Below are 27,879 nucleotides of genomic sequence, written 5' to 3'. Positions count from 1 at the left end.
TATGAGTTATAAAACAGAATTTCAAACCTGAAAATGACTTCAGATATCTTCTAGTACAACTTGTCTCTCTTTAGAACTGGAAAAATTTGAGAGACCCAGTAAGTTCAAACAACTTGCCCCAGTCAGATAGCTAGCTAGTTAATGGCAGAACCATGGTTAGATCTCTGGCCATTGCTCTCCTAATTTAATATTTTTCTGCCATTCAACAGGCTTGGTTTTGAGCAGGCCATCTTTTTTCATCTATTTTATGTTCCTTTACATTGTTTAAATCACATAGTGATTATTCACATTTACATATATATATATATTTATATATTTAAGTTCGAAGAAATTATTACTGGTTTTTCTTTACTGCCATAGGGATTTTCTGCATAATTTACCAAACTGTAAAAGAATTCTACTTTTAGATAAACTGCCTCCTTTAAAGCTTGGTTCTACCTCTGAAGTAGGAGTTAATCACTCTTTCATTCTCTCTCTTTTTAGAGGGTATCCCATTAGGTAATTCTGAGGCAGACAGACAGTTGCTGGAGGCTGCAAAGGCTGGAGATGTAGAAACTGTAAAAGTAAGATATGATCTTATGTTTTTTGTTAACTTTGGATTTTTATTTTGACATTGCTTACTTAATGAATCTGTAATGTTAAAATGAAGAGCCTAGTTATATGTCCTTTATTTTAAAAGGTAAATGATACTAATTTAGTTTTCTGCAAATTAGGGTTATTGAGTCATAAAAGAAGCCTTTTAGTTTCATATGCTTCTCTGTAAATACATCATAGTCACAGGTTTAAATAAACTGCATGTTTATGGAAATGAATTTTGTTTAAAGAACCTATACATTTGTCCCTTTAAAAAAAATAAGGTATATCAAATTATTGTCCATTGAACCTATACATTTGTCCCTTTAAAAAAAATAAGGTATATCAAATTATTGTCCATATGCCACATAAAACAAGAAATGAGGAAAAAAGCTAAACATTGTGTCACTCTGTCTCTACATTTCTTCTGGTTTCTTCATTTCTTTGCCTAGTATTTAAATATAATAATAATACAGTGCATTGCCACTTTTAAGAGCCACTGTGTCCTAATAATCTTCAATTCATCTAAACTGACATTTTTTGAAGAGCTAACTGCAGCTCTTACATGGCCCATCTCCTATAATAGTCTTTCCTAGAATAACCCTTCCTCAGATTTTCCTTTACTTTTTCAAGTAGAATTGTATGTAATGTAATACCTATACCAGATATTTGTGTTACCGACAGATACTGTATATCTAGGTAAATATGTAATTCAAAAGCCTAACATTTTGAAAGAGCAAGAATGGTTTTTAGTTCAACTAATATAAATTAAAATCAACTCAGCATGTATGTTTTCTGAGTTAAATAATTTTTTTAATAATGCAGTAATGTTTTTTTTCTCAGTTTGGAAAACTTTTTCTGGCAATTATGTTATTTTAATTTCTAAAACTAGTAGGAGAAAACAACTTTGTTGTGTTCCCTCCCCCGATCCCAGACTTTTTCACAACAATACTGGTCATATTTGAAGCATCATTGACAGGTAATAAGTTTTATAAAAATCTAAATGTATTGATTTGATTTGTAGAAGTAGCTGTTTCATTGAGCAATATCACTATATTTCCATATGGTGTTCTCACTCCAGAACATACTCGCCCCACAAAGTCAATTTTCTGAGATTTACTGAGAACAAAATATAAATGTTGGTCTCATCTGAGCTTGAGTGCTAAGGAAACTTATTCACTGTTTTTTTAAATAGAAAGATTTCCGGAAGTTAATTTAAAAGTCCATGTGATCCTTTCCTACTGCTTTATCTACATAGATAGTACAGTTATTTCCAAATAACTTAAGATTTTATTTTTAAAATAATATCATTTTTCAAAGAAAAAATGCTATTAAAATGCAGTTTTATTATTTGACATGTTTCATATTTATTCCCTTAAGTAGGAGGCTAGTAGGATGTGGAAAGGAGGATTTTGTTTCTGTTACTGACTACTGACTTATAGGAAAACAAATCACTTGAGTTAAAAGTGGTGAGCTGATTTTTTTTTCTGCAGATGTGAAAAAAAATTAAGTTAAAGGCAATGAGTTAAAGGGCAACTAGCTGATTTTTTTATTGGTTGTGGAAGCGATTAAAAATTTTAAATGCTCATCCACTGACATATAAAAGAGCATAAAATTATATTTAGCGTACATACTATTAAAGACTAGACTTTGTTTTCATAAAGATAGAAGGAGGAAGAAATAGATAAAGAGATGAGATGATGAGATTGGGGCCAGGAATTGGACTTAGAAAACGGAATAATGACATCGGTTGAGAAAGACCTTCCTCTTTCCCTTAGTCTGAGAATAGTCATCAGGCTGTCTTCCTTCACCTTGGCTTTTAAAATCACTTGAAGGAAATTTATCTTCATTAACATTTCTATTCCTTATCTCTAGACTGGTGGCATGATGTGAATCACTGGGTCAGTAACATCTGCATATTACCCAATGCACACTTAATTATGTGCTCATTTGTATTTGTTTAGTAGTGATCCATAGGCTGGATAATTCCTATTAGAAAACCTGGCTCAAAGTGGACAAAATTGGAACTGACAGGTAGGGTGTCGAGTGGCTGGTGATAACTACCAAACCTAGCAGCACCTGGCACATCTCTTCCTAGAGCCTTCAGACCCATAAAATGCCAGCTCTCAGTTGGGACCCTGAATCTATATTATCTGACAACCTTTTGTTTGAATAGCATAGAAGAGCTTTATCAGTTCTGTAATTAAACCCCTTGAGGTTAAACCCACTGATAGTTGGATTCTTTTGTTTATTAGGCTTAGGTTATTACTGCTTTTTGGGTAGGATAATAGAGTAAGGGTTTTTACTAATATTGATGTTCTTAACTTTGAGCACCACGATTTATCATTTGTGTTGCTTTTCTTCCCCAAACTCTTTCATGTACGATACTCTGATTATTTTGAGTGTTACCATCGTAGCCTTTCTCAGCTAAGCTTCCTCATCTAAACCAAAGAACACAAGAAATTATTCGATTAACTATTTTCTTAATTCTCCCAAGGGTGCGATACATAAGCAATAGCATTCATTAGCGAATTCATTCCATATTAATGCAATATAATTCTCTAAATGCAGTTCCTTGACTACTAGCATCAGCATCACCTAGGAACTTGTTAGAAATGCAAAATCTCAGACCCTGCCCCAGACACAGTGAATTAGAAAATCTGGAGGGAGGGACCCAGTGCACACGAAAATTTGAGAACCACTAGTCTAGAGCACAACTTTTCAAATTTTAATGTGCTTACAGATCACCTTTGAATCTTGTTAAAATGAGGTTCTGACTCAGTAGATGGGGTTCTGATATTCTGAATTTTTAATAAGCCTCAGGTGATGCTGCTATGATGCTGTGTACTTCTACATATATTTGCCAAAAATGAGACTTAACACTTGCTGATAGTTGATACTTAGATTATCTTTATGTAAATAGTAGCAGTGGTAATGAAAAAATTTACCTACTAGCTTTGGCAAATAAAAGATGATACAGGCATAGATGAGAGGACCAGAGGTTTTTCCAGTAAATGACAAAATGAAGTAAGAATAGCAAATAGTTGTTGAGGATGCTGATTTGATGAGACAATAAAATAAAATCAGACTTTTGAAATTTCTACTAAATGAATGAAAACAAGCCAAAATATGTATACTATGTATGCATCATGTGTATATTATGTTCCATCCTATAGAAATTGTGTACTGTTCAGAGTGTCAACTGCAGAGACATCGAAGGGCGTCAGTCTACACCACTCCATTTTGCAGCTGGATATAATAGGGTGTCTGTGGTGGAATATCTGCTGCAACACGGAGCTGATGTGCATGCTAAAGATAAAGGGCAAGTACCAGCAATTGCCATGGCCTCTCTCCTTTATCTGACGTTTCTAAGAAAATCTGAAAATATTTTTATGGTAGTTGGTAGCTTTTTTATTTTCAGGGAAGTCTGTTTCCTAACATGGCTTAAATATAGCTTCTTAATTTCAGTTAAAATTTCATGATAGTTATCATTTATGTATAGACTTATTTGCATAATGCCTTATAATTTTATCATGGCCAAGGAGATTACAATATTAGTATGATACTGACTTTTAATATAGTAAATTTTTCAGTTTGCATTGAGGATATTTGAATTCTTTCAGTTTATCTTTAAATTACTTTTCTTTAAAATTATATAGTTCTCAATTATAGATACTAAGTAGATAGATGTCTGTGATAGTCTCTGCAATTTTAAGTATTTCCTCCCTGCTTCCCCCCAAAAATTTCCATCTATGCTTTCAGTAAATATTTAGGTTCTGTAAAATATAATCAGTATAATCCCTTGTGCAGGTCAAGAAATTTATCAGCTGTATGTAATTACCTCAATTAAAACCTATCTTTGTGTTGCATTGCTTACTTTTCATTTCAGAGGCCTCGTACCATTGCATAATGCATGTTCTTATGGACATTATGAAGTTGCTGAACTACTTGTTAAGCACGGAGCGGTAGTTAATGTAGCTGATTTATGGAAATTTACACCTTTACATGAAGCTGCAGCAAAAGGAAAATATGAAATTTGCAAACTTCTGCTCCAGGTATATATAAGTACTACAGACAGAGTGTATTTCATAGAATATGTTTGATATTTCTAATAATGCTAATATAAACTTTAGTAAGGAGATAGGAAGCAAAGTTACCTAATTCTCTACCTTGATTTCAGAGTAAATGTCATAAACAGTATTTTAATCTATGAGTATATTTACCACACATAGATTTACTATTGTATAAAGTCAGCTCTCATGTAACAGTTCTATAATTTTTCTTTAGTACTTTAACTTCAAAATATTTGATGGATTATGTAATTTATAAGCCAGATTTATTTAGCACTCATAAAATTGATAATACTGGTTTAATACAGGTACCAGTATAGATATTTTACAGTAAAAACAAGACTAAAATTTAAATTTATAATTTATTTCAGTGTTTGTGAAAACTAAAAATAGCATACATGAAAGTTAATTTTTAATGAAATACCTTATTTTGAATGTAGTTTAACATTTTGATTATATTATTGCATTACAAGAGTCCAATAACATTTAACTGCCTCTATAATATTTTTATTATAATTTTCTGTGTATTAAACATTAAAAACAACCATGTTAACCTTTAAGGTAGAGTCTCAGTATAAAATAGTTTTCTTTGGTGTAGTTACATTGTCTATTTTTTCATTGACCTAGGACAAACTTAAGCCAATTCCTCCCTTTCTCTTTTTCACATGCCCAGCATGGTGCAGATCCTACAAAGAAAAACAGGGATGGAAATACTCCTTTGGACCTTGTGAAAGATGGAGATACAGATATTCAGGATCTACTTAGGGGAGATGCAGCTCTGTTAGATGCTGCCAAGAAGGGTTGTTTAGCCAGAGTAAAGAAGTTGTCTTCTGCTGATAATGTCAATTGTCGTGATACCCAGGGCCGACATTCAACACCTTTACATTTAGCAGGTAAGTGAATGAAGTTTCACAGAGTTAGTCTGGCAACACCTAAGATATTGTCTGAGTAAAATATTTAACCTGAGTAAAATATTTTCTGTAAGTAAACTTAAACGATTCAGTTCAAATATCTTCTAATACCACCATTATACTCTAGTGTATTTATACAAGGCAACTGTACTTCATGTTCACTTTAGTACTAGTATGTGGCATTCAGTAAGAACAATTGAAAGCAGCTCTGCCAGCCACTGTGTACTTTGGAACCTTTGTTCCAGGTTACCGTATTGTTTGAATCATCTTTGGTGAGTGAGAAAAATATGCTGCTTGAGCCAGCCTTCCTCTTGAGAAGCTAAAGTTTGCCATTCTTCTGATGATAGTTGTTAAGCACAAGCAGAAAAGAAATCTTAAAAGATTTTCAGAAGTTACATAAACCAACCCTGGACCATAGACTAATACCAATCCATGGCCTGTTAGGAACTGGGCCGCACAGCAGGAGGTTAGCAGTGGGCGAGCAAGTGAAGCTTCATCTGTATTTGCAGCTGCTCCCCAACACTAGCATCACCACCTCAGTTCCACCTCAGATCGTCAGTCATTAGATTCTCATAGGAGCACCAGTCCCTGGTGCCAAAGAGGTAGGGCACTACTGGCTTAAACAACAGAAATTTATTTTCTCCCGGTTCTGGTGATCAAGGTGTTGGCATGATTGGTTTCTCCTGAGGCCTCTCTCCTTGGCTGGCAGGTGGCCACCTTCTGCTGTATCCTCACACGGTTTTTTCTCTGTTGTGAACACGTCCCTAGTGTCTCTCTATGTCCTAGTCTCCTCTTATAAGGACACCAGTCAGATTGGATTAGGGCCTACCCTAAATTACCTCGTTTTAACTTAATTACCTCTTTAGAGGACCTGTTTACAAATAATAGTCACATTCTAAGGCACCTTTTTGGCACCAGGGACTGGTGCTCCTATGAGAGTCTAATCCCTGATGATCTGAGGTGGAGCTGAGGTGATGTTGCTAGTGCTGGGGAGCGACTACAAATACAGGTGAAGCTTTGCTTGCTAACCTGCTGCTCACCTCCTGCTGTGCGGCCCAGTTCCTAACAGGACACAAACCGGTACCAATCCATGGCCCAGGAGTTGTTAACCCCTGTTCTAAGGTACTGGTGGTTAAAACTTCAACATAGGAACTTTGGGCGAACCCAGTTGAGTACATATATTTGTTGTAAATTTTCACTCATAAAATTGGCACAGTGCACCTTTGTTTTTAGTGCAGCTACACTGAAGGTGATAGAGAATGGGCCATTAAAATCACTGAGCTAGTACTTCCGTGGATTTGCATCATAGGCACATTTGACTCATACAGTGTATCTAACCACACATGGTTTAAAAAGAGAAAAGAGTAATGCAGGTGTTTCTGCCACTTTGATATGAGAGAAATCTACTCTCAGTTCATTTCCTTCTCACAGTGTAACTCAGTGTGTTCCTAGTGTTTAAAGGATAATTCTGGTTTTATGAGATTTTTACCTTTAAATTCTCACCTCCTATAAATTGGGACTCCACTGCCCAAGGAAAAGAATTTTTCCATCGATGTTGTCTTTTAGAGAATTTTAGAGGTGATAAGGTACAGATGCTATCACTTTTTCTCATATGGTGAGAAAATCAGGAGTTTCTAGTTTATGCAAGAGAAGATGTGACCTGATTTGATTTGAAGTGTGCTGTGCATATTTATTTATGTTAGCTTTTTATATCTTTATGGTAGCTTATTTAGAACATTTAACATTGCTATTTAAATCGATGTTGCCTTTGTAAGTGGCAAATATGTTATATACACAAAATATTTCTGCCCACTTGGGCAGTGTTATACCTTAAGACCTGGAAGGACTTTTGGATTCACTGTAATACTTAGCTTATGAAAGTTATGTGGTTTTGTTTTTCTCTATCTTACTAAAATGTTTTACTTTAGATCCTTCAGCAAAAGGATAAAAACTACAATAAAAATAAGTGTGAATAAAATGTTTTGAACTATTTTAAAGTTTCAAGTTATAATCTAGTTTTATGTTGGCAAAGTTAAGGTCCAGATTTGGATTCAATCTATGATTATGTGGCAAATAAAGGATACCTTTACCACAAGAGTGTGCACTAAGAAAGCTGACAGTTCCCAAGATGACAGATGATAGGTTATGGCATTATTTATAAAATACTTAGTTTTACTTCATAGCATTAGCACCAAACATAGATCCTGCTGCCAGACTTGTAAAGATGTGTACCTCTAAGTTCTCTCTAGCAAAAAGCATGTCCCTGTGGCCATCTGGGTAAATGGGGTCCTGAGACCCATGGTGGGTGCTGTCTCCTACTTTGCCAGCCACTTATGTTCCTAACTTGGCTTTTATATGATTGACTGCCTTTAATTTGCAGCCCTTTAGACCATGTAACTGAGTTCAGGAACTTGTACATAACAACCAGGAGGGCAGGGACTTTGGTAAGAAGGTTTTAAAAGGAAAGATACAAGCAAATCACTTTGAGAGTCTAAAATGAATGGGTATCATTACTAAAAGCTTCCAACTTGAGGCCAGTGGATAGTTTTTTTCCATATGATAAATTTTTAATAGACTCCAATCAAGAATTTCAGATTTTTCTAAAGTTTGTTTTTAAAATAATGTTTATGCTTTATATATAGGTATATAGAGATATAAGTAACTTTTTTATATTGACAGTTGAAAGTAATTTTACTTCTTTTCTAAATCAGCTGGTTATAATAATTTAGAAGTTGCAGAGTATTTGTTACAACATGGAGCTGATGTGAATGCCCAAGACAAAGGAGGACTTATTCCTTTACATAATGCAGCGTCTTATGGGGTAAGTTCTTTCATTTTACCTTTAAAAATCTCTGAGATTTTCAAAGTGAAAATCAGTATTGCAGTTCAAAGGGACTCTCTCATTTTATAGAGGAGTAAATATGAGGGCTAAAGAGGTTAAATAACTTCCAAGTTTCAATTCTGGATCTATTGCAAGCACATTTTACCATTCATTTTATTACTTTCCTTGGCAGCTGTCTCTTTTCATAGAGATGTTGATTTTATTTATTTGTGCCTAGGAAACCCATTGGGATTCATAGGACTCTGTAGAGATTCAGATGCATTTCTCCTGACTTTTACAGCCCTAAATGTTACAACCAAGATTTACCATCTTCAGTAGTATAGTTTGAATAATTGAGGAAGGCTGCTGGTTTATAAATCGATGTTCAGCAGCTTTAACACTTGAAAAAATGAGAAATTGTTAAAGTCATATTAGTTCTCTCCCTTATAGAATTCTTCACACTATCTAGATCATTTCTCAAGTTATTGAAATGTCTACTATAATTTTAAGTTAACTAGCCATAAATTATAATGTTGGGGAGAAACACAGCTTTTCTTTTCATTTTCAGACTAAGAATGAAAACATGAAACAACAGATACATGACTAGATTCTTTTTAGGAACTAAAGTGTGATAAAATTTCAGACTGTAACAGGAGTATTTTCTTTTACAGCATGTAGATGTAGCAGCTTTGCTAATAAAGTATAATGCATGTGTCAATGCCACGGACAAATGGGCTTTCACACCTTTGCATGAAGCAGCCCAAAAGGGACGAACACAGCTTTGTGCTTTATTGTTGGCCCATGGAGCTGATCCTACTCTTAAAAATCAGGAAGGACAAACACCTTTAGATTTAGTTTCAGTAAGTGATGGGCTCTTTGAAAAATCTCAATGCTTTTCTCACTTTTTAAAATTCACTTGGTATAGATAAAATGTCTTCATGGTGAATGTGGCAAAATCTGGTTTTTAGCCCAATTTAAATGTAGAACTTCTTTGGTATTAAAATGTAATAACTAAATAATAGAATTATCAATCAGTTATTTTGTCCCGAGAACTTTGGGAAATGAGAAAAGGTATAGCTGCTTATGTTAGTTGGGAAACAAAACAGGCACAGGCCCTCATGAACACTACAGTGCATGCAGTGCAGGGTAGTACAGGACATGGGTCTTGATGAACTTCCACATCTGGGAACTGTGCCCTCAAGGCACAGACGCAAACCCTGCTTCTAGTAGAGATTTCTTTCCCTCCCACACTACTTCATCCCAAAGTTCCTATTCCTTACCCCACCAGAACTATTCATGGAACAAGCTTGTTCTTCCAGTTTTCTATGGAAGTCCTTTTTTTCTTTCCTCTCCAAGCAACTTGTGTAGAAGTCTTTCTCCCCTCTGCCTCTGCTTTGGCCACTGTGACACAGGTGCCTCTCTTGCCTCCGCCACTGGGGAAATTGACCAGAGCAGTGGGGAGAAAGGGAGAAGAAATTCTTGAGGTAGGTAGGAAGAAGTCTCTTCTGCAGACTGCTTTCTACTGAGAGAGATTTAGTTGTTCCAAGTTACATTGAGAAGCTGATTTAGTTCAGCTGCTCTGGGGGTTAAATAGATTTTTCTCAGGTTGACAACCCAAACATATCTGTAAGATTTTTTCAGGGGAATATCTTTACCATTCCAAATTACCTTAGAAGTGAACTTTTCTAATTCAGTCAACCCATTTGTTAGTTCACTAGATATAACTGACAATGAAACCAAGTTCTTCAGAAAATATACATGGGCTTTAGAGTCAAACAGACCTGCCATAGAATTCCAACCCTACCATTTATACTAGTCCAGTCTTGCAAGTTGCCTAACCTCTGAGCCTCAGTTACCTCATCTATAAATGGGGATAAAATATATCTGGCTATTATGAGAATTAGTAATGTACTTAAAGTCCTTGGCATGGTATCAGGTACATAAAAAGCACCCAATAAATGGTGCTAATATTATTTTAGAATGTTATATACAAACTATGAGTGCCATAGGAGTCCTCAGATTTGGGGGGGAAGAAAAAGGTGAGGATTGGAATGGATGATATAAATGACTAACCATGAAAACAAGTACTGATTTACTTCTTGCTAAACATTAATTACTCAGTATCATAACTGAGCATTGTGAAAGAATGGTGTATGTCACTAATTAAACAAATTAATGTACCAGTAAATTTGGGGATTTTTTTCATTCTAGCAGATTTGATTAAAATGATTATCTTTGTTACCCCCCCCAAAAAATATGTTCAGTTTTGAGGAAAAAATATATCGTTGAATAGTTTCCAAGAAATATAAACAATCATTATGTTTGCTGAAGATCCATGTAGGTTAGATTAACTTCTTTCAGAGTAATTGTGATAATGTTAAAAGCTCTTCCTTTTTTAAACTGATATTTCTATAATTCATTTCAGTGCTTTTTCATAGTATGAAAGTTATTTTTTTTTTCATGCTTTGCCACATTTAACAATTTTATTTTCAGTGTCTCGGAAGAGATGTTCTGAATTACGTTTTATATTTAATAATAGTTTAGCTAACTATCACTTATTTGCTTCACTTTTTTATTTAAAAATTATCTTACAATTTTTATATAAAAAACAAGTCTAGTGCAAATCTGCTGGGTTTTTGTCATGTTTTAAAATGCATTCTGTTGGATATAGTAGAATTTTAAAACCTGCTAATCATAGATTTCCTCTCTCTCTGAAATGTACCTTAGGCAGATGATGTTAGTGCTCTCCTGACAGCAGCCATGCCCCCTTCTGCTCTGCCTTCATGTTATAAACCTCAAGTGCTCAATGGCGTGAGAAGCCCAGGAGCCACTGCAGATGCTCTGTCTTCAGGTCCATCTAGCCCATCAAGCCTTTCCGCAGCCAGTAGTCTTGATAACTTATCTGGGAGTTTTTCTGAACTGTCTTCAGTGGTTAGCTCAAGTGGAACAGAGGGTTCTTCCAGTTTGGAGAAAAAGGATGGTGAGACATTCTACAAAAATAACTTTCTAACTCGTAGCCACATATTTAGTATTTGGAATGCTAAAAAGTTGTTTTTTAACCTTAAATATAACTTTTAGTATCAGATTAATTAACATAGTCTAAAAAATTTATCATTGTATTATTTTCCTTACATTATTACTAGAATTTCTAATGTAACTTTCTCCTTCCAAGTTGAACTTGATCCTTCTAACCTATTCTTCAGATGTAAATATGTTTTTTGAAAGGTTTAGAAGTCCTTTTAGTTGAGTAGTTATGCCTTTATTTGCCTCTTCCAGTGTATTATTGCAAAGTTATGAAATACTTTTTACACCATGTCAAAATACTGAATTTTGAAGATTATTTTTTAAAAAGAAGAGGAAAAGGCACACATATATGTGCAGCCTCTGTAAAGCTGCTCTCTCTTTAGCTTTTACCTGTCAAAATTTATCTTACCCTAAGCAACACTGTGGAACTTGTTTTCATATGCATTTTTGTGAAGTAGCTTACATCCTCAAAGAAAGAAACTTTCTTTTTTTTTTTTTTAGTGAAGGTAAAATTAACATTAATTTCAGCTGTATGAAACTTATGTTAAAGGTACAGTTAAAAATAAATTTTTAATGAAAAGTTTTTTTTAACCTGAAAGTGCCTCACCATTGGTTAACTGTTTCGTGATGATATTTTATAGCTTTCTCTTTGCAGTTTTTGATGTTATGTTCAGTATTATATCCCAAGTGGCTATTAATATTTTGCTTCATTTTTATTTTCTTCATGTATATAGTAATAGCACAAAGCTTCATTGTTATAATTTTGATATAATTCTGATGTGAAATTTTGTTCTGGATTTTTTATTTTCTAGTTCCAGGGGTGGATTTTAGCATAACTCAGTTTGTAAGGAATCTTGGGCTCGAGCATCTAATGGATATATTTGAGAGAGAACAGGTGAGTAGATGGATTGTTTTGCTTGGTTTGGTGTTCTGTGAAATCTTAGGGAAAAAAGTAGAAATACTTGAAATTCACTGAATCATTGAACTTGTTTGAGGAGTTAGGGGATGGTTTTTTAAGAGACTGAAAATCAGTTACTCTTCTAATTTGGCTTGTTCTTCGCATTCCTGTTTAGTTTATTAGCACATAAAAATTGATTATTGGGTAGTAATAGTAAAAGAGCTTTCTTGAATGGAAAGTTTAGCTTATTCAACCCTTATGTTAGCCTTGATACCTATTTGTTTAGTTCTGTTGGTCTATCACTGTAAGCCTGACATTTTGATAGCCACTAGAGAAAAGTATATAGATATGACAACTAATATCTGGGCTTTTTTAGAACAGTCCCAATTTACAGTACTCTGTTAGAATACAATTATTGATTTTTTGGTTCAGAACATATACTTACTTTTGTACCCTAAGGAACTTTTGTCCTAGTTATGGAGCTATAACAAGAACATGAAGAGTTAAGTATTTGGCATAGATTTTAGATATTCAAAGAAAGAAAAGATTACCGCAAGCTGGAGTATTCAGGGAAAACTTCATGGAAGATGTGTAAATAAAACAGGAATTTAAAGAATGTCTTTAGTTCCACGAAGTGAGAATAATATATTTGAAATGAAAAGGTTAGTTTGAACAGTGATGCAGAAGGGCCAGTTAGCATAACCTGGATCCTGTAGAAACCATAGAAGATGTTATATAAATAGGTTGGATGGTGGAAAAGATAAACTAGTGTACCTGAATGTAGTTAATTTGAAAGTGTATTTTTGTTTGGCACTTTAGTTCTTCTCAAGTCTTATGATAAATGAAAATGACGATAATTTTGACAGTTTGTGACTCCGCTTTTTGTAATTAGTTAGCTAATTACCTGCAATATTTTTGTTTTCAATTTTAGTTTCACAACTGGTTTATTTTTATTCATAAGCTGTTTGAAATAACTTGAAATAAATGTATGAATCTAATATATTGTCAGATCACCAATATATTAATGTTCACTAAATGAGTAAGTCTTCTAAACAGTTTTATCCTCTTTTGTAAGATCACTTTGGATGTATTAGTTGAGATGGGGCACAAGGAGCTGAAGGAGATTGGAATCAATGCTTATGGACATAGACATAAACTAATTAAAGGAGTTGAGAGACTTATCTCTGGACAACAAGGTATTTCATTTTAAATCATTGCTATCATCGGTTTAACAGTTTACATAAAGGCATTCTTCAGTTTACTAAATGATAATAATATGTAAGAGAGAGTCTATTTAATAGGAAGAGCACTAATTGAGATTTGGGAAACCTGGAATCAGGTCTTAACTCTGCAGCTTTTAAGCTTCCTGAGCTGCTACTGTTTTCTGTATGAACCTAAGTAAAATTTCTGAGTCATTTAGAAATTTGAGGATTGCTTTAACTCTGAACTTTTTTTCTGTTATTTCTATTCAGTTATTTCTGAAGTTATTCTGCCTCTAAAATTTTGATTCTAAAAGATCTGAAACTTGGATATCGTATCTCATGTTAATATAGTAGGTAATGACTAGGTGTTCAGGCCTTCCCATAAAATAGTTTATAAATCTGTCTTTTGTTGTAAATAGCTAAATTCTAAAAGCAGTGAAAATGCTAAGAAACAATAATGGTGTAACTGAAGAAATTTAACAAAGTCGAATAATATTTTTATTTCTCCTGAATGCTGATACATAAGGAAAATGCAAATCGTATTGATACAACAAATGTTAACACTCTATGTACTAAAATGTGAATTAATTTAAGTGTCAAAACCACATTTTCACTTTATTGTTAAACTGAGGAAATGATTTACCCTGGGATCAGAGCATCCTATAATTGAAGTCCTGGCTGTATAATTAGGGTTGAAGATAAAACTCCACTAGCAAAATTAAGGAATTTTCAGGGAAAAATGTATGCTAGCCAGGATAGGGTTCATGTCTCAAGAAAAAAAGCACCTCTAAAAATTAGATGATTCAAGCTTAGGAATGCTTTAAACTGGAATTTTGGAGTAGGATCAATAAAGGTAGGTGAGGTGGCAGCAGGGAAGTAGATAGGGTAAAGGGGGTCAAATATTTGGCAGGAGAAGGAAATTTAACTTTGGGTGTATGCACAGTGCAATATATATATGATATATTGTCGAATTGTATACTTGAAACCGATTCGATTTTGTTAACCAATGTTACCCCAATAATTTTAATATAAAAAATTTTTTTTAAAGGTAGATGAACTTGTTTGGTAGAGACTAAGGCAAAATGTTTAAAATATGAGATAGTCTTGGATATTTCCAGTATACATGACAAAATTTTATAAGATAAAGACGAGGGAAAAGCCATGGCTTCATGGGATGTTACTACACGATATGAATAGCATCGTAAATGAAAAACTAGAGCCCTTAGTTGTAAACTGTTATTGTGACACCACTAGAATAATACTGATCTGGTAGGGTAGTAATTGTGCTAGAGTACTGGAATAAGAAGGGTCATTTAGGGAAGTGGCAGGTTAAAAAAGGAAAGCAGGCAGTCTTTGTACATTAAACACATCAATATCTGGCACACAGTTATTAAGACTGCATTGAAAGGCCCAGGAAACAGTGATGGAAACAAAGACACTGCCTCCAAGTGGCAGAGATAAGTACCTACATGCTACCTGTGGTGCTGGAGTCATTCTGAAACATCTAGCTACAATTGGATAATAATGTTCATTCCTACATGAAGGAAAAACATGCTCATGACACAGAATGTTGCCTAATCTAGCACATCAGGGTCACTTGCCTCATAAAGTTATCATCCTCCTCATCTTCATTTGAAGCCAGGATTCTATACCTACCGTATACCTAATTTGCAAAGTGGAATCTATGGCAGTCTTGTGACAGTCTCTCATCTTGCTGTCATTCAAAAGCCTTAGCTGTCATTCAGTGTATCAAGTCAATAGATTGCTTGTCCTGATCTTTCTGTACTAATAAGAATCTTTCTTTGGGGCAGTCTGAAGATATCTTAGTCAAGCATGTGTGACAGTCTTTATTCTGTTTAGTCTTTATTCTATAAAATTTTCACCTCTTTCTAGTTTCCATGCTTATAGACATTGTAATTCAGCCATACCATTAAGTCTTCATCAGATTTTGGCATGTTGGTGGTAGTCTGGTTATTCAGACCAGAACTCAGAACAAGAATAGTACTCTTAATCTCCAGAGGCAAATTGCCATGCATTGATCCAGCAGTAAAGGATTTGATCCCTACCTGGGGAAACAGTGGAGCTTTGGCAATCTTATTGTAGAGATTAAAAGAGGATTGTGTTACAGATACACCAAAAGAAGTAGAAAATAAGATTTTTGTTTAAAAAGCTTTTGTGAAAGTAAGGATACAAAAAAGCATATGGTTGTCATGATTATTAACATTCAGAAAATATGACAAATTCATTGCCAAATTAAAATTTTTATTATGGGTTAAACTGAGCATTCTGTAGTTAATAAATTCTGTGGACTTCTCATTCTAAGACAATTTTAAATTACCTTAGGCCATGCAAGTTTCATAATTCTTGTAGTTATAAAAAACAAAGGGACTGATTGCTGAAAGGGTTGCACATTTAGTAAAGGAAATAATTTTAGGAAGAAAATGTGTGGCAAACTCATTATGAATTGGAAAAAAGAAAAAGATTTTGTGAACTATTCCCACAAAACCCTATGCCTTGTCAGGTCAAAAATTAGTAGTTTAAATGCAGTGTGGTGTTCCAGTTTGGATTCTGGAACAGAAAAAGGTCATTAGTGGGAAAAAAACTGGTGAAATCTAGAAAGTTTTTTTAAATCGGTAGTAAGCATCAGATAAATCAGATGGTTATTTTTGGTTGGTGTTAATTTTTTTTGGCAATTTTTTTTTTACTTTCAAATTTTACTTGATAGGTCTTAACCCATACTTAACTCTGAACACTTCTGGAAGTGGAACAATTCTCATAGATCTGTCTCCTGATGATAAAGAGTTTCAGTCTGTGGAGGAAGAGGTATGTTCATATACCTTAAATAAATGTTGGTTCAATAGCTAAGTTTCCTGAGGTTTCCAAGTCTACTTGAAAAAGTAGTAGAGTTTTTAAATTATTTCTAACTCTTTATACCATCTGGAAAACTTTCAAAATCATTTAAGATACACTCCCTCAGTAAACCTTAAGTCCAGCAACTTGACTCAGCACTACAGAAGTCCGTTGGAGAAGAAGTTGCTGTCATTGGGGTGGGGGAAGGGAGGGAATACTAATGTTCTCTTCCTTCACAAAGGCAGTTGCAAAGCCCGAAACTCAGACAAGACCCAGAACATGTGGATGCTACATATCCAGAAATTATTTCTTCTAGCTTTTCCCCCACAAAACTCTTGTATTCGCTGAAATCTAATAGTGCCTTACACGTTGAAGAATGTATACCCTATATGTTTGAGTTGAGCTCAGAAGATATAAAATTGAGACTTAGTTCTAAAACTCAAGAAACTCCAACTCTTAATGAAATGCAAATTGCGCTTTATTAGAGCAAAACAAATAGGAACAAATATGTTTTATTTTTTAGTATGTCAAGCTGTTAGTTTTGATTAGCTCACCTATGTATCCGGTTGTTTCTTTTTCTTCCTTTAGTTTGCATTATATGGTTTTCACCTATAAATACTGTTTTCAAGTTGAGCGTACTAACATCTATTGCTAAAAAATAGTACTTGTGAACTTATAGAACTCGTTCTTTAAACAACAAAGTTATAAAAACCCATATTTTATACTCTCAAAAATAGAATTCTATGAGTTAAGAACTATGTTCCCCAAATTAAAAAAGACATAAAAGCTAATGGACATATATTTGAAATATTTTTCCATCAGATGCAAAGTACAGTCCGAGAGCACAGAGATGGAGGTCATGCAGGTGGAATCTTCAACAGATACAATATTCTCAAGGTAATGTTAGTAAAGATAAGTTTGCTGAGACTATAGTTTTCAAAGCCCAAAGTTATAATTAACTTTCATAAGAACGTGATGATCTGTTCAGCCCAATAAGTGTTTGACAAGGCATCAGTGGGTATTTTGGGAAAGAGTACATCCTTGGAAGGTTAAGATTCTCAAAACTGGTACTATTTTTATAACCAGTAATTTAGTTCAGCACTTTTTGAACATACTCAAATTTAGGGGTTATGCTTTATCTTGGGGTAATGAAAACTCCTGTAGGTTTAGGATTTCATATAAACTATTAAGGTCCTCTGTTGTAACAAAGGTGAATTTTTTTTTGTGACTCATGAAAAGACCCCCGTCTTTATAGTTATATAATGCTTTTTTTGTTTGTCCTAACTATGACTACTCCTGGTTTTGATGAGTCACCATACATATCCCATTTATAATTTTAACTGTACACTCAACTTGAGATACATAATGATTTTATAATTACATTTATATATTCTTAATCATCATAAAAATAAGGTCATCAATATTAAAATGCAGATATCTAATACCTAAATTTTAAACTCAAAAGTGAATCGTATCATCTTTCAGCTATTGTATTACCATTTCACAATAGTATATTATTATGAGTATAATATTAGATGTCATATTTTAGAGTTAGTGAATACTAAAATTATTAGTTGAAATGCTATATTTATACTATTAGAAATTAGATGATTTAAAACAAACACATTCAGGTAAAGTTTCATACTTCTGGGAGTTCCTTTTGATTAGTTTATATCATAGTATGACATATGAATAACATCTTAATATTTCCATTCACGGACATATATAATCATTTTTAACAAGATAAATAATTATGCCTATTACAGGCAAGTTTTCAGTCAAGTCCACTTTGTAACAGTAACAACGTGTAGAAGTTTGTTAAGGGCGACGGCAAGTGTTTGATTTCCAGAATGCAAGCCTACCTCTCTTTATTGCGCTTCGCTTTATTGAGCTTCACAGATACTGCATTTTTTACAAATTGAAGGCAAGACCCTCCACGAACAAAAAGATTACAACTCGCTTTATTGCGATACTCGCTTTATTGCGATACTCGCTTTATTGCAGTGGTCTGGAACCGAACCCACAATATCTCTGAGGTATGCCTGTAGTTGGATTTGAGAAAGTATTCCGTTTTCTTCCTCTATAATGGTATTTTAATGCAATATTTAATCAGAATTTTTTTCAGTAAGACTTTTATTTTTGTTCCCTTTTTTTTTTTTTTAACATAAATGAGATTTGTTTATGTTAGTTGTTTTCCTTGATATTGTCTGTGGCAATATTTTGAATTATTTTGAGCCAAAACTAGAACCATCAGACCCCAATGTGCTTAGGACCAACAGGGGGCTGTAGCAATGTTAAACACAGCTTAATAAATGGCTCTAGAATTATGAAATTTGATCCTAGAAATACTCCAAATGAAACCAGCATTCATCTTTAACTCTTCTCCAGACAAAAACTTAAAGAATTGGAGGGGTAGGGAAAGCTAGAGGAAAAAGTAGGGTTATGTGTGTATGTGTTTTAAGAATGTGTTTTGGTGTGACTATTTCAAGTATTTTTAATCAAAAGCAGGTAGAGATAGTACTTTGAGCCTGATAAAGCAGCGAGGGAATACTATTTACTCTTTTTAATACTTATATACAGAACTCAACATGTCTGATTTGGAGATGTGTTAGTAAGAACTAAATTAATGAAATGGAAGTATTTTAATGAATGGTATTATTAACTTTCACATATGGCCATATGTAGCTTTTTTCCTTTTGAAATTTTCTATTTCCAAAATGTAGCTATATTTCCATATTTGTGGTTGGAACAGAGTATTTTTAGTTTACTAAAATAACACAGTTTACATTTCAGAGAAAAGTTTTGTCTCTTCTGGCTATGTGGCCCATTTTTTGGTTAAGAGGAACAAGTAAGTAAGTATTATGACCTAAAGATGTGTTTTTTTTGGTTTCTTTTTTATAGATTCAGAAAGTTTGTAATAAGAAGCTGTGGGAAAGATATACTCACAGACGAAAAGAAGTTTCTGAAGAAAACCACAACCATGCAAATGAAAGAATGCTATTTCATGGTAAGACTCCTCTTCCCCCACCCTTCCACCTTGCTTCTCCACATTAGGGTAGTTTTTGGTCAGGTATGAAATAATAATCTGTATATTCCTCGTATCATTTTTAAAAAATAAACATTTCTGTAAATTTTACGTTTATATTAGTATTATCAACCTCTTTTGAATTTGTATATTTTACAATGGATAGTTTATAAATAGGATTACTTAATGGAATTAAAAATAGAAATGGGAATATTGACTATTCCTATTTTCCTTTTTTCTTTAAATAGTAGATTTTGCTTATTGTGATCACTAAGAAATTGTTTTACTTTTAACTAGTCGACTAAATTAAAATAAGATCTGTGAATCACCTCAGAAGAATGTATGCACTCTGTCAAAACTACATTTAACTTCATTGTTAAAAGAACTAAATTAATGAAACTAAATTAATGAAACATCATTGAACCTGTGATGTTTTCTGAGTACTTTTGTTGAATTGAGAATACCATTACTTACATTCTTGACATTTCTTGTATTTTTTTATGTTGCAAGTTGGCAGGTGTTGGTCTTTCAAATTTATAGATATAAATATAGATATTAATGTAGTATTTATCAAGTCTTCAAGCACATTACCCATAGTAGCCACAGTCTTTTTTTTTTCCACTGGGCTTCGACTACAGAAAATTTATTTAGAGACCTGTAAAGTTCTATAATACACAGCATGTAAGTTTCACAATCCCTGGAGACTCTGTAGCAGTCTGAATTTGTGTGTAATATCTAAATGGTACTTCTCATTCTAAACTCCTAAAAATCATGATAACCTCTTGGCACAGAGCATAATATTTATTTATGTATTGACTTTGTGGTTATACTGAATGATTTTTCTGTTTTATAATATGAATGGTTTTGGCTTTTCCAAATTAATTCAAATAAATGATTGTATTCAGTATTTCTGTAAATTAGAATTGTGTATTTTCTCTTTGTGAATAGGGACACTCATTTTGATGAAGCAGTTAGCTGTATTATATTGGCTGCTCTTAGTTCCCACCCTCACAATACTCCCTGGCCTGGTTACCATGCTCAGTATCTCCTCCCCTTTGGCTAAACTTCCCGTCTTGGCACATGTGCAAGGAAGGAAGGAACACACCACATTTTAGGTGGAATCTAATATAGCAGGTGATGAAAGGCAGAGAAGTGGAAGAATAAGAGAAAAGAGGTATAAAGAAGAGAATGAACATGAAAAGACAGAGTACATAGACATGCGTGTCATTGTAAGACCTAATTGTAACCAGTTTTATTTCAGATGAGTTATAAGACCCTTGGTTCTAGATTTGTATGGATTTGGGGTCTGGAATTTGATAACTCTAGCATTGATGTTTGAAGTGATCTGGTATTCTAATTGAATCTGTATGTGTCCTTATTTTTGGTATCTGAACCACCACCCTATTAGAAACATTGACATTAGCAATTCCTCTAAAATAGTTATTTAAACTAGTGAACCAGCTGGCCATTAACTTGCTACCCTTGTTTTCTGATTTTGCTTTGTCGTAGTGGTGGTGTATGTATGCTTAAGAATTTAACTTCTTAGAGTCTTTATGTTTTTTTTTCTTTTTCTAAGATTATTTTAAATTATTATCCATCTATATGTATTTTAGGGTCTCCCTTTGTGAATGCAATTATACACAAAGGCTTTGACGAAAGGCATGCCTACATAGGTGGCATGTTTGGAGCTGGAATTTATTTTGCTGAGAATTCTTCCAAAAGCAATCAGTATGTATATGGAATTGGAGGAGGTACCGGGTGTCCAGTTCACAAAGACAGATCTTGTTACATTTGCCACAGGTAAGAGATCACTTGTTCTCATTTTTTTTATAAGAATCCAATTAGAACTGATTTCATATTTGAAATTTTTGAGAAGCAAGACATTATCTTGGACAGTTCTACGAATCCAAGCTAGGTGTGTTGCAGGTTGCTTTTGGCTCTCACCAGTTATAATAATAGCATATATTTATTAAAAGAACTTTATGGCCCAAGAACAGTTCCATGCATTTGATCTATTTAACTCATTTAATTATTAGACCATCTGGTGCTTTAAAGAAATACTGAGTATGAAAGATTTTTGTGGCTCTTGAATATTTTAGGACTGTGGACTCATTAAAAATATAGTATTCACATTCTAAGATGGTATTACTTGCCAAGCCTAATCATTTCGTGAGACTTCATGAGCGAATCTCTCTTCCATTATGATATCCTAAGCCTGAATTTATGATATTACTACCTGAAAAGTTATAATAAAATGCATCAATCCTTTAGGAAGCATATTATTATCAAATAACTACTTTGCACGTTTTCCTCCCACTTTTTGTGACCCTGATCTAATTCAATTGTTAAAATCATTCAAATAACTTGGCTCTAGTTGATAAATTCCTCATAGATAAAGAAATTACCTTTTGCCATTTGAAAAATCAAGTAAGATTAATTATTGAGATTTATCCTAGTTAGGGCACTGTTTATAAAGATCTAGAGCAGTAATTATCAAATATTAGCTAGTTCCAGAATCACCTAGAGAGCTAGTTAAATGCAGATTCCTAGGCCTTGCTTCTTGAGTTGCAGTTTTTAGTAGGTCTGGGATAGGAGCCCCTGGGAATTTCTACCAAGTTCCCAGGTGATACTGACACTTAATGATCACTGATCTAGAAACATCCCTAGAGCAATAGTTCTCAGCTTTGGCAGCACATTGGAATCACTCAGCAATCTTTAAAAACTACTAATGCCTGTGTCCCACCCTCAGAGGTTCTCATTTAATTAGTCTGGGGTATGGTCTGGACATTAGGATTTTTAAAGACTTCCCAGCTGATTTTGAAAGGCTGCCAAAGTAAGAACTATAGTCCTGGAGAGAAACAGCGTCTGTCGATTTTGTTTTGTTCTTGTTCTTACTGTTTTCCCCCAAAATTTAGACTTATATAGATGTCTATTAAAGTCTGCCTTGCTGGGTTTGACCTCCCACCCACTTCTATTTTAGATCATAAATTGGACTGGTTAGGAGACTTAAAATTTCTTGAGATTTTGTAAATTGAACACTGCTATTTTTATTTGTCATGTTATCTGGAGGCTAAATATTTCCGATTATTAGTAATAAGCAGTGTTCTAAACTGTCTTTGGAGCAGAATGCTTGGTTGTTTGGAAATTAAGACTTCTGTATTCTGTATTATCTAGGGGCTGATTGTGACTATAATAGAAAATCTATTAGAAATGCTAAGAAGGTTTCCAAAGGGCATATTTAGAATAAAAGTATAGATAGCCTCTCTTTGGAGAACAGAATCATCAACTGGTCCACCAAAATCTCCTATTCTCTCCCCTAAAAAGAAAAGAAAACAAAAGATAGAAACAGTAAAGTAACTAAAAAAAAAAGAGAGAGAGAGTGGTATTGGTACTAAAGAAGGCCAATCATATGCCTGAGGGGAATAAGAGAATAATCTACTTAAACTTCTGGTAAGGGAAGACCTATTCAAAGAAATATTTCAGCTGAAACCTGAAAAATGAGTGTTAGCCAAAAAGGAAAAAAAAAATAAGTGTTAGCCAGTTGAAGAGTGGTAGAATAGATACCATTCTAGATGGTAGAGGAAACAGTATATAGCATGTGTGATGGCCATGGGGTAAAAATAAGAAAGTTTGACCCATGTGAAGAAAGAAAATTAATGGGTCTGGGACATAATGAATACAAGGTAAGATTAGAAAATTTGGAGCCATTGTAAGAAATTTGGATTTTCTTCTAAGTACAGTGAGCAGCCTCTAAAAGGTTTTAAGCAGAAAAGTGATCTGATTAATATTTTTTGTTGTTTTTTCCCTTAAATCACTGGTTGCTTGGATGGAAAATAGTTTAGAAAGGAATTAGAATAGAAGCAGGAAGACTCGTTCAGAAGCCATTGCAATAAGCAGTGTTCTAAACTGTCTTTGGAGCAGAATGCTTGGTTGTTTGGAAATTAAGACATGTTGTAGTCCAGGTGAAAATTTTGGTGATTTAGACTTAATGGTCGTAGTAGAATTAAAAGAAGAGAATGGATTTCAAATTTTTATGTATAAATACATTAAAAAGCTCATGCAGTGCACACAAATAAAATTGTCACATACTACCTTATCTTCAGGGAGATCTTTTCCTTTTCACATTATAGGCAACTGCTCTTTTGCCGGGTAACCTTGGGAAAGTCTTTCCTGCAGTTCAGTGCAATGAAAATGGCACATTCTCCTCCAGGACATCATTCAGTCACTGGTCGACCCAGCGTAAATGGCCTAGCATTAGCTGAATATGTTATTTACAGAGGAGAACAGGTAATTAAATTTTATTTGTTCATCTTGAAAAATGCTTTGGAGCCATTCTTTAACCTCTTCTTACTAATTTCTTAAATTGACAAGATATCTTGCCTTAAGAACTGGCTTTCTTTTTAACTTTGAAAATAATGTTATACTTAGAGAAAAGTTGCAAAAATAGTAAAGAGAAATGCCTTTATGCCCTTTACCCAGATTTTCCAATTGTTAATATTTTAATAGTGTCTCGTTTATCATTCTCTCCTTCCCAAGTGTGTGTATGAGTTTTTTTCCCAAGTGTGTGTATGAGCTGCTGAAATGCAATTCCTTTACTCTTAAATACATGCTTTGGTGTATATTTCCTAAATACAAGGACATTTCTTAAAATTATCAAAATCAAGAAAATACCATTGATATATCTAACCTACAGACCTTATTCAGATTTTGCCCACTTACCCTGGATTTTTTTTTAGCTTCTCTAAAATATAATCAGAATCCTATATTTAATAGTTACCCTATGTATAGCAAAGAAATGTATAATTCCTTCTTGCTCTTAGTGACATAAATCCAGTCAAAGACATCTCTAGAATGGTGTTCTGAACTGAGGATATGTATCAGAATCACCTAACTTAATAAAAACAGACAAACACATACTTAGTACTTGTCATAGACCCGCCGATTCAGAATCTAAGGGATTGGACTCAAGGTAAGGATGTTTTGAGAAAATGTTCTTATATGATTCTGATCCACAGCACTAAGTTAGAACCTCTTCCCTAAAGATTAAGAATCCTTATGGTAAGTCTCCTTTCAAAAAATTTGTTGACCAATATTTCAATTCATCTTTCTTTTCCAGGCTTATCCTGAATATTTAATTACTTACCAGATTGTGAGGCCTGAAGGTATGGTTGATGGATAATTGCTTTAGGAAACTAACTCCACTGAACCTAAAATCATCTAAGCAGCTGGTGGCCTCTTAAATTTTTACTCCTTTGTCGAGAAAAATCATCTTGTTCACAAGCCTGTGGCAAAAAGGATAAAAAATGTGAAAGAAGTTTAACATTCTGACTCGATAAAGCTTTAATGATGTACAGTGTTTTCTAAATATTTCCTGTTTTTCAGCACTTTAACAGATGCCATTCCAGGTTAAACTGGGTTTGTCTGTACTAAATTATAAACAGTTAACTTGAATCTTTTATATGTTATGCATTGATTCTAACAGAAACTGTAATCCCCTCAACAGAACTCATTTTACTAATACAGTACTGTGTTCTTTAAAACACAGCATTTACACTGAATACAGATTCATTTGTAAAACTGTAAATAAGAGCTTTTGTACTAGCCCAATATTTATTTACATGGCTTTGTAATATAAATCTACTGTTTCGGAACTGCAGCGGTTTACAATTTTTTTTTTGATATGTACCGCTCATCTGTATTTCATTTTGCATCATCATGATTGAGTGATCTTTACATTTGATTTCAGAGGCTATGCTTGTCAGTTGGGGAAGATTGCTGTATCACATTTAATTAGCTGTTGAAAGCATTTATCTCTTTAGAAATCTTTCCCATTTAAGAACCTGTTTCATGAATACTCTGGGGATTTAACTTGTGCTACCTTTGTATGTATAAGATACATTCCAAAGAACTCTAACTATGATAGTTCTGATTATTAAAGACGCTTCTTTACTGGCCTCAAACTCTGGGTTTCACATTGGAAAAATTGCTCATTATTTTGTGAAAATTAGAGCAAGTGCTTTTTTTCTTTAGAGAGGTTAGATCCTGCCACTGAACAATTGTGGTGTTCTTTTCATGAAATATAAATAGGAAGTTAAAATTCAGAGGTGGGAAGGGTAATCCTGAATAATTTTCCAATATGTTCTAATTACTGCAAATCTAAGTGGAAAAAATAACAAATAGGAGTGCGTGATTTTTTTGTCCTAAGTATTTTTTTCTTGTTCTTTTTCCTTGGCCTTACTGTTATAGCCAATCTATACACCATAGGTAAGTTTAACTCAGAACATGAAATGCAGATGTCCCAGTTCTCTCCTGGCCTCCTGAATGGGCAGGTGAGACAGGTGCTTCTGCTTTGGGTTGCTTCATGACATTACACCCAATTGGAAATGTACTTTGTGCATCACATGGTGACCAGGCTTGTTTGGCAGCTTTGCGGGGAATGCTATCCCATAAAATGCCACTCCTATTTTCTAATGTAGACTATCTTTTTCATGAAATATGCTAAAGTATCTTGGTACAGAAACGAGTTAAAGCTTGGCAGTCTATTGACTCTAGCTGCCTGGAAAGTCAAGGCAAGATTTTCACTCACTTAAGTCTTTGTAAATGAGGACATTTTCATTCACTCTGTAACAGTTTACCTTTGTTTTTCATTTTACTCAGTCTCTAAATAACTGGCCCTTTCCAGTAACTTGTACATAAAGTGCTAGAAATCATGTTTTATGTCTTGCGTAAGAGTTAATCAGAGTAAATGCATATCTGGAGTTTCTATGATGTAAATTGTGATTATTATTTAAGAGGTCAATTGCTGACTTTGAAGTGTTTTTATACAGCTCTCTAATAATTGCAAACATGATCCTAAAGTCATTTCTTGGAACTCAAATGGAGTATGCCAAATTTTATATAATTTTTCAGGTTCTGGAAGCTTCCAAGTTTTATAATTAGAAGATAATGAGATGAGTTAATGGAGTTTATATTTACACACCTTATCTCTCAACCTTTATCCCATAATCCTTACCCTGGAATTACTTATCATGTAAAATTATCATGGTCTATGAATTTATGATATTGCAGCCTGTGTTGTTTCATCTAATCCATTGCTTAATTAGTGTGTTGTTTTTCTGTGGATGATTATATTGTGGTTAATATGCTAGCATGGCAGTATTTTCAGATAGCTTTTGTTTGTTGTGGGGGATTGGGAGGTTACGGGATTTTTTTGGAGTTTTTGCATGAAATATTTTACTTTATAATGATGGAATTGCTTTTTCTTTTGTGAATTTTTTTTGAAGTGAAATTTAACTTTTTGTGTGAGTAGTACTATTATACCCATCTTGAGTGTCTTACTTGTACTATATCACATTCCATACCCTCATTTAATTCTTAATAAACTGTCCACCTGTTTTTCTGGGTAGCATGGTAATTACTGGAATAGTATAAATGTGTTGAATGGTCTTGAGAAAATGGATTAAGATTACAATAAACCACAATTCAGGAAAATCATGTATTTGAGTCTGATAGTGATAGAGTGCAGTTTAAAGGGTGAAATATTGACTGTTGTGATCATACCTGCTCAGATGCTCTAAGATGAAAGTAGCTATAAGATGCTTTTAGACATTTACTCTATCCAACACAACTTTTGGCAGACCTTAAAGCTCACTCCTGGGAAATCTGTCTTAGCATAAAAAGAGGAATATGTTTTTGTTTTCCATGTCATCTAAAAAATCTTTTATAAGTTTTCAAATCTGTTTTTTCAAATCTTAAAGTTAGTGGTACTTATTACTTTTAAAAGAAACTATAGTAATGTAAGTATTTTAGATTTCAGTAAGCTAAGTGTCTCTGTGTTTGATCAATTCTCTGCTTTCCATAATAAGAGAATAATGATGCAAATAACCCATAAGTCATGGCTTTGAAATATTTGTCAGCAGGTTTATATTTCTGCTTCGGTTAGAATAATAGTAAACTATTCACTTGCTAGTTCCTAAGCATGCATTCCAGTGTACAATGTGATCCAGTTGATTGCAGGGTGATGAAGAAAGAAAACATACAAATAAATTTCCCTAAGCTTTTATGATTAGTATTTCTGACTGGCTCTTTACCTACTGTCCGGCAGAGGACTAAAGTGACAGAGGAAGAAGTAAGTTCTTCACCAGGACTGTCAGATTTTTATAAAGTTAGTCTATAATCTGGCCTTTTCACTATCTCCTGAATCTCTACCACCCTATCCCCATTTTCATGCTTACTAGTTTAGGCAGATTGTGACCTAAAAAACTTAATTACACTTTATTAGAAGGTTCTTGCTCTCCACATACAAGCCGCCATTATCAGAAGTATCTTCTCCAATTCACTATCTACCCACAGTTGTCATCCCCATCACACAGATATACACAGAGTCCCCAAAATGGTCTGCCAAAATACTCCAGAGCAGTGCTACGTAAAAGTAGCCTGCAGGTGAGATTGGTCTGCAAACTATTTGTTACTAGCCCATGGAGAGATGAAAAAAATGGAGAGGAA

At 33.9% G+C, this 27,879-nt stretch overlaps 1 protein-coding gene across 3 annotated transcripts in view; it reads left to right on the top strand.

The window, feature by feature from the left end:
- Positions 1 to 26,865, top strand: part of TNKS2 (tankyrase 2) — a 56,074-nt gene extending 29,209 nt beyond the window's left edge. Inside the window, exons 13-27 of one of the 3 annotated variants that reach the window (XM_039871740.1) lie at positions 484 to 563; positions 3,750 to 3,895; positions 4,463 to 4,628; positions 5,317 to 5,536; positions 8,266 to 8,375; positions 9,047 to 9,235; positions 11,103 to 11,355; positions 12,212 to 12,294; positions 13,373 to 13,493; positions 16,225 to 16,322; positions 17,172 to 17,246; positions 19,251 to 19,356; positions 20,988 to 21,174; positions 23,505 to 23,661; positions 24,491 to 26,865. In XM_039871740.1, the coding sequence (XP_039727674.1) occupies positions 484 to 563; positions 3,750 to 3,895; positions 4,463 to 4,628; positions 5,317 to 5,536; positions 8,266 to 8,375; positions 9,047 to 9,235; positions 11,103 to 11,355; positions 12,212 to 12,294; positions 13,373 to 13,493; positions 16,225 to 16,322; positions 17,172 to 17,246; positions 19,251 to 19,356; positions 20,988 to 21,174; positions 23,505 to 23,661; positions 24,491 to 24,553 (2,054 nt within the window). In that variant the 3' untranslated portion in view covers positions 24,554 to 26,865. Of the gene's footprint in view, positions 1 to 483; positions 564 to 3,749; positions 3,896 to 4,462; positions 4,629 to 5,316; positions 5,537 to 8,265; positions 8,376 to 9,046; positions 9,236 to 11,102; positions 11,356 to 12,211; positions 12,295 to 13,372; positions 13,494 to 16,224; positions 16,323 to 17,171; positions 17,247 to 18,115; positions 18,386 to 19,250; positions 19,357 to 20,987; positions 21,175 to 23,504; positions 23,662 to 24,490 lie in introns of those variants that run through there. The other 2 variants (XM_039871741.1, XR_005654732.1) reach the window with 2 other exon arrangements.
- Positions 26,866 to 27,879: the final 1,014 nt, after the last annotated feature.

Source organism: Pteropus medius, unplaced genomic scaffold, assembly GCF_902729225.1.
Source record: "Pteropus medius unplaced genomic scaffold, Ma_sr-lr_union100, whole genome shotgun sequence".
Taxonomy (NCBI): domain Eukaryota; kingdom Metazoa; phylum Chordata; class Mammalia; order Chiroptera; family Pteropodidae; genus Pteropus; species Pteropus medius.
Note: the sequence above shows the minus strand (reverse complement) of the source record. Positions and strands in the feature narration are given on the sequence as shown.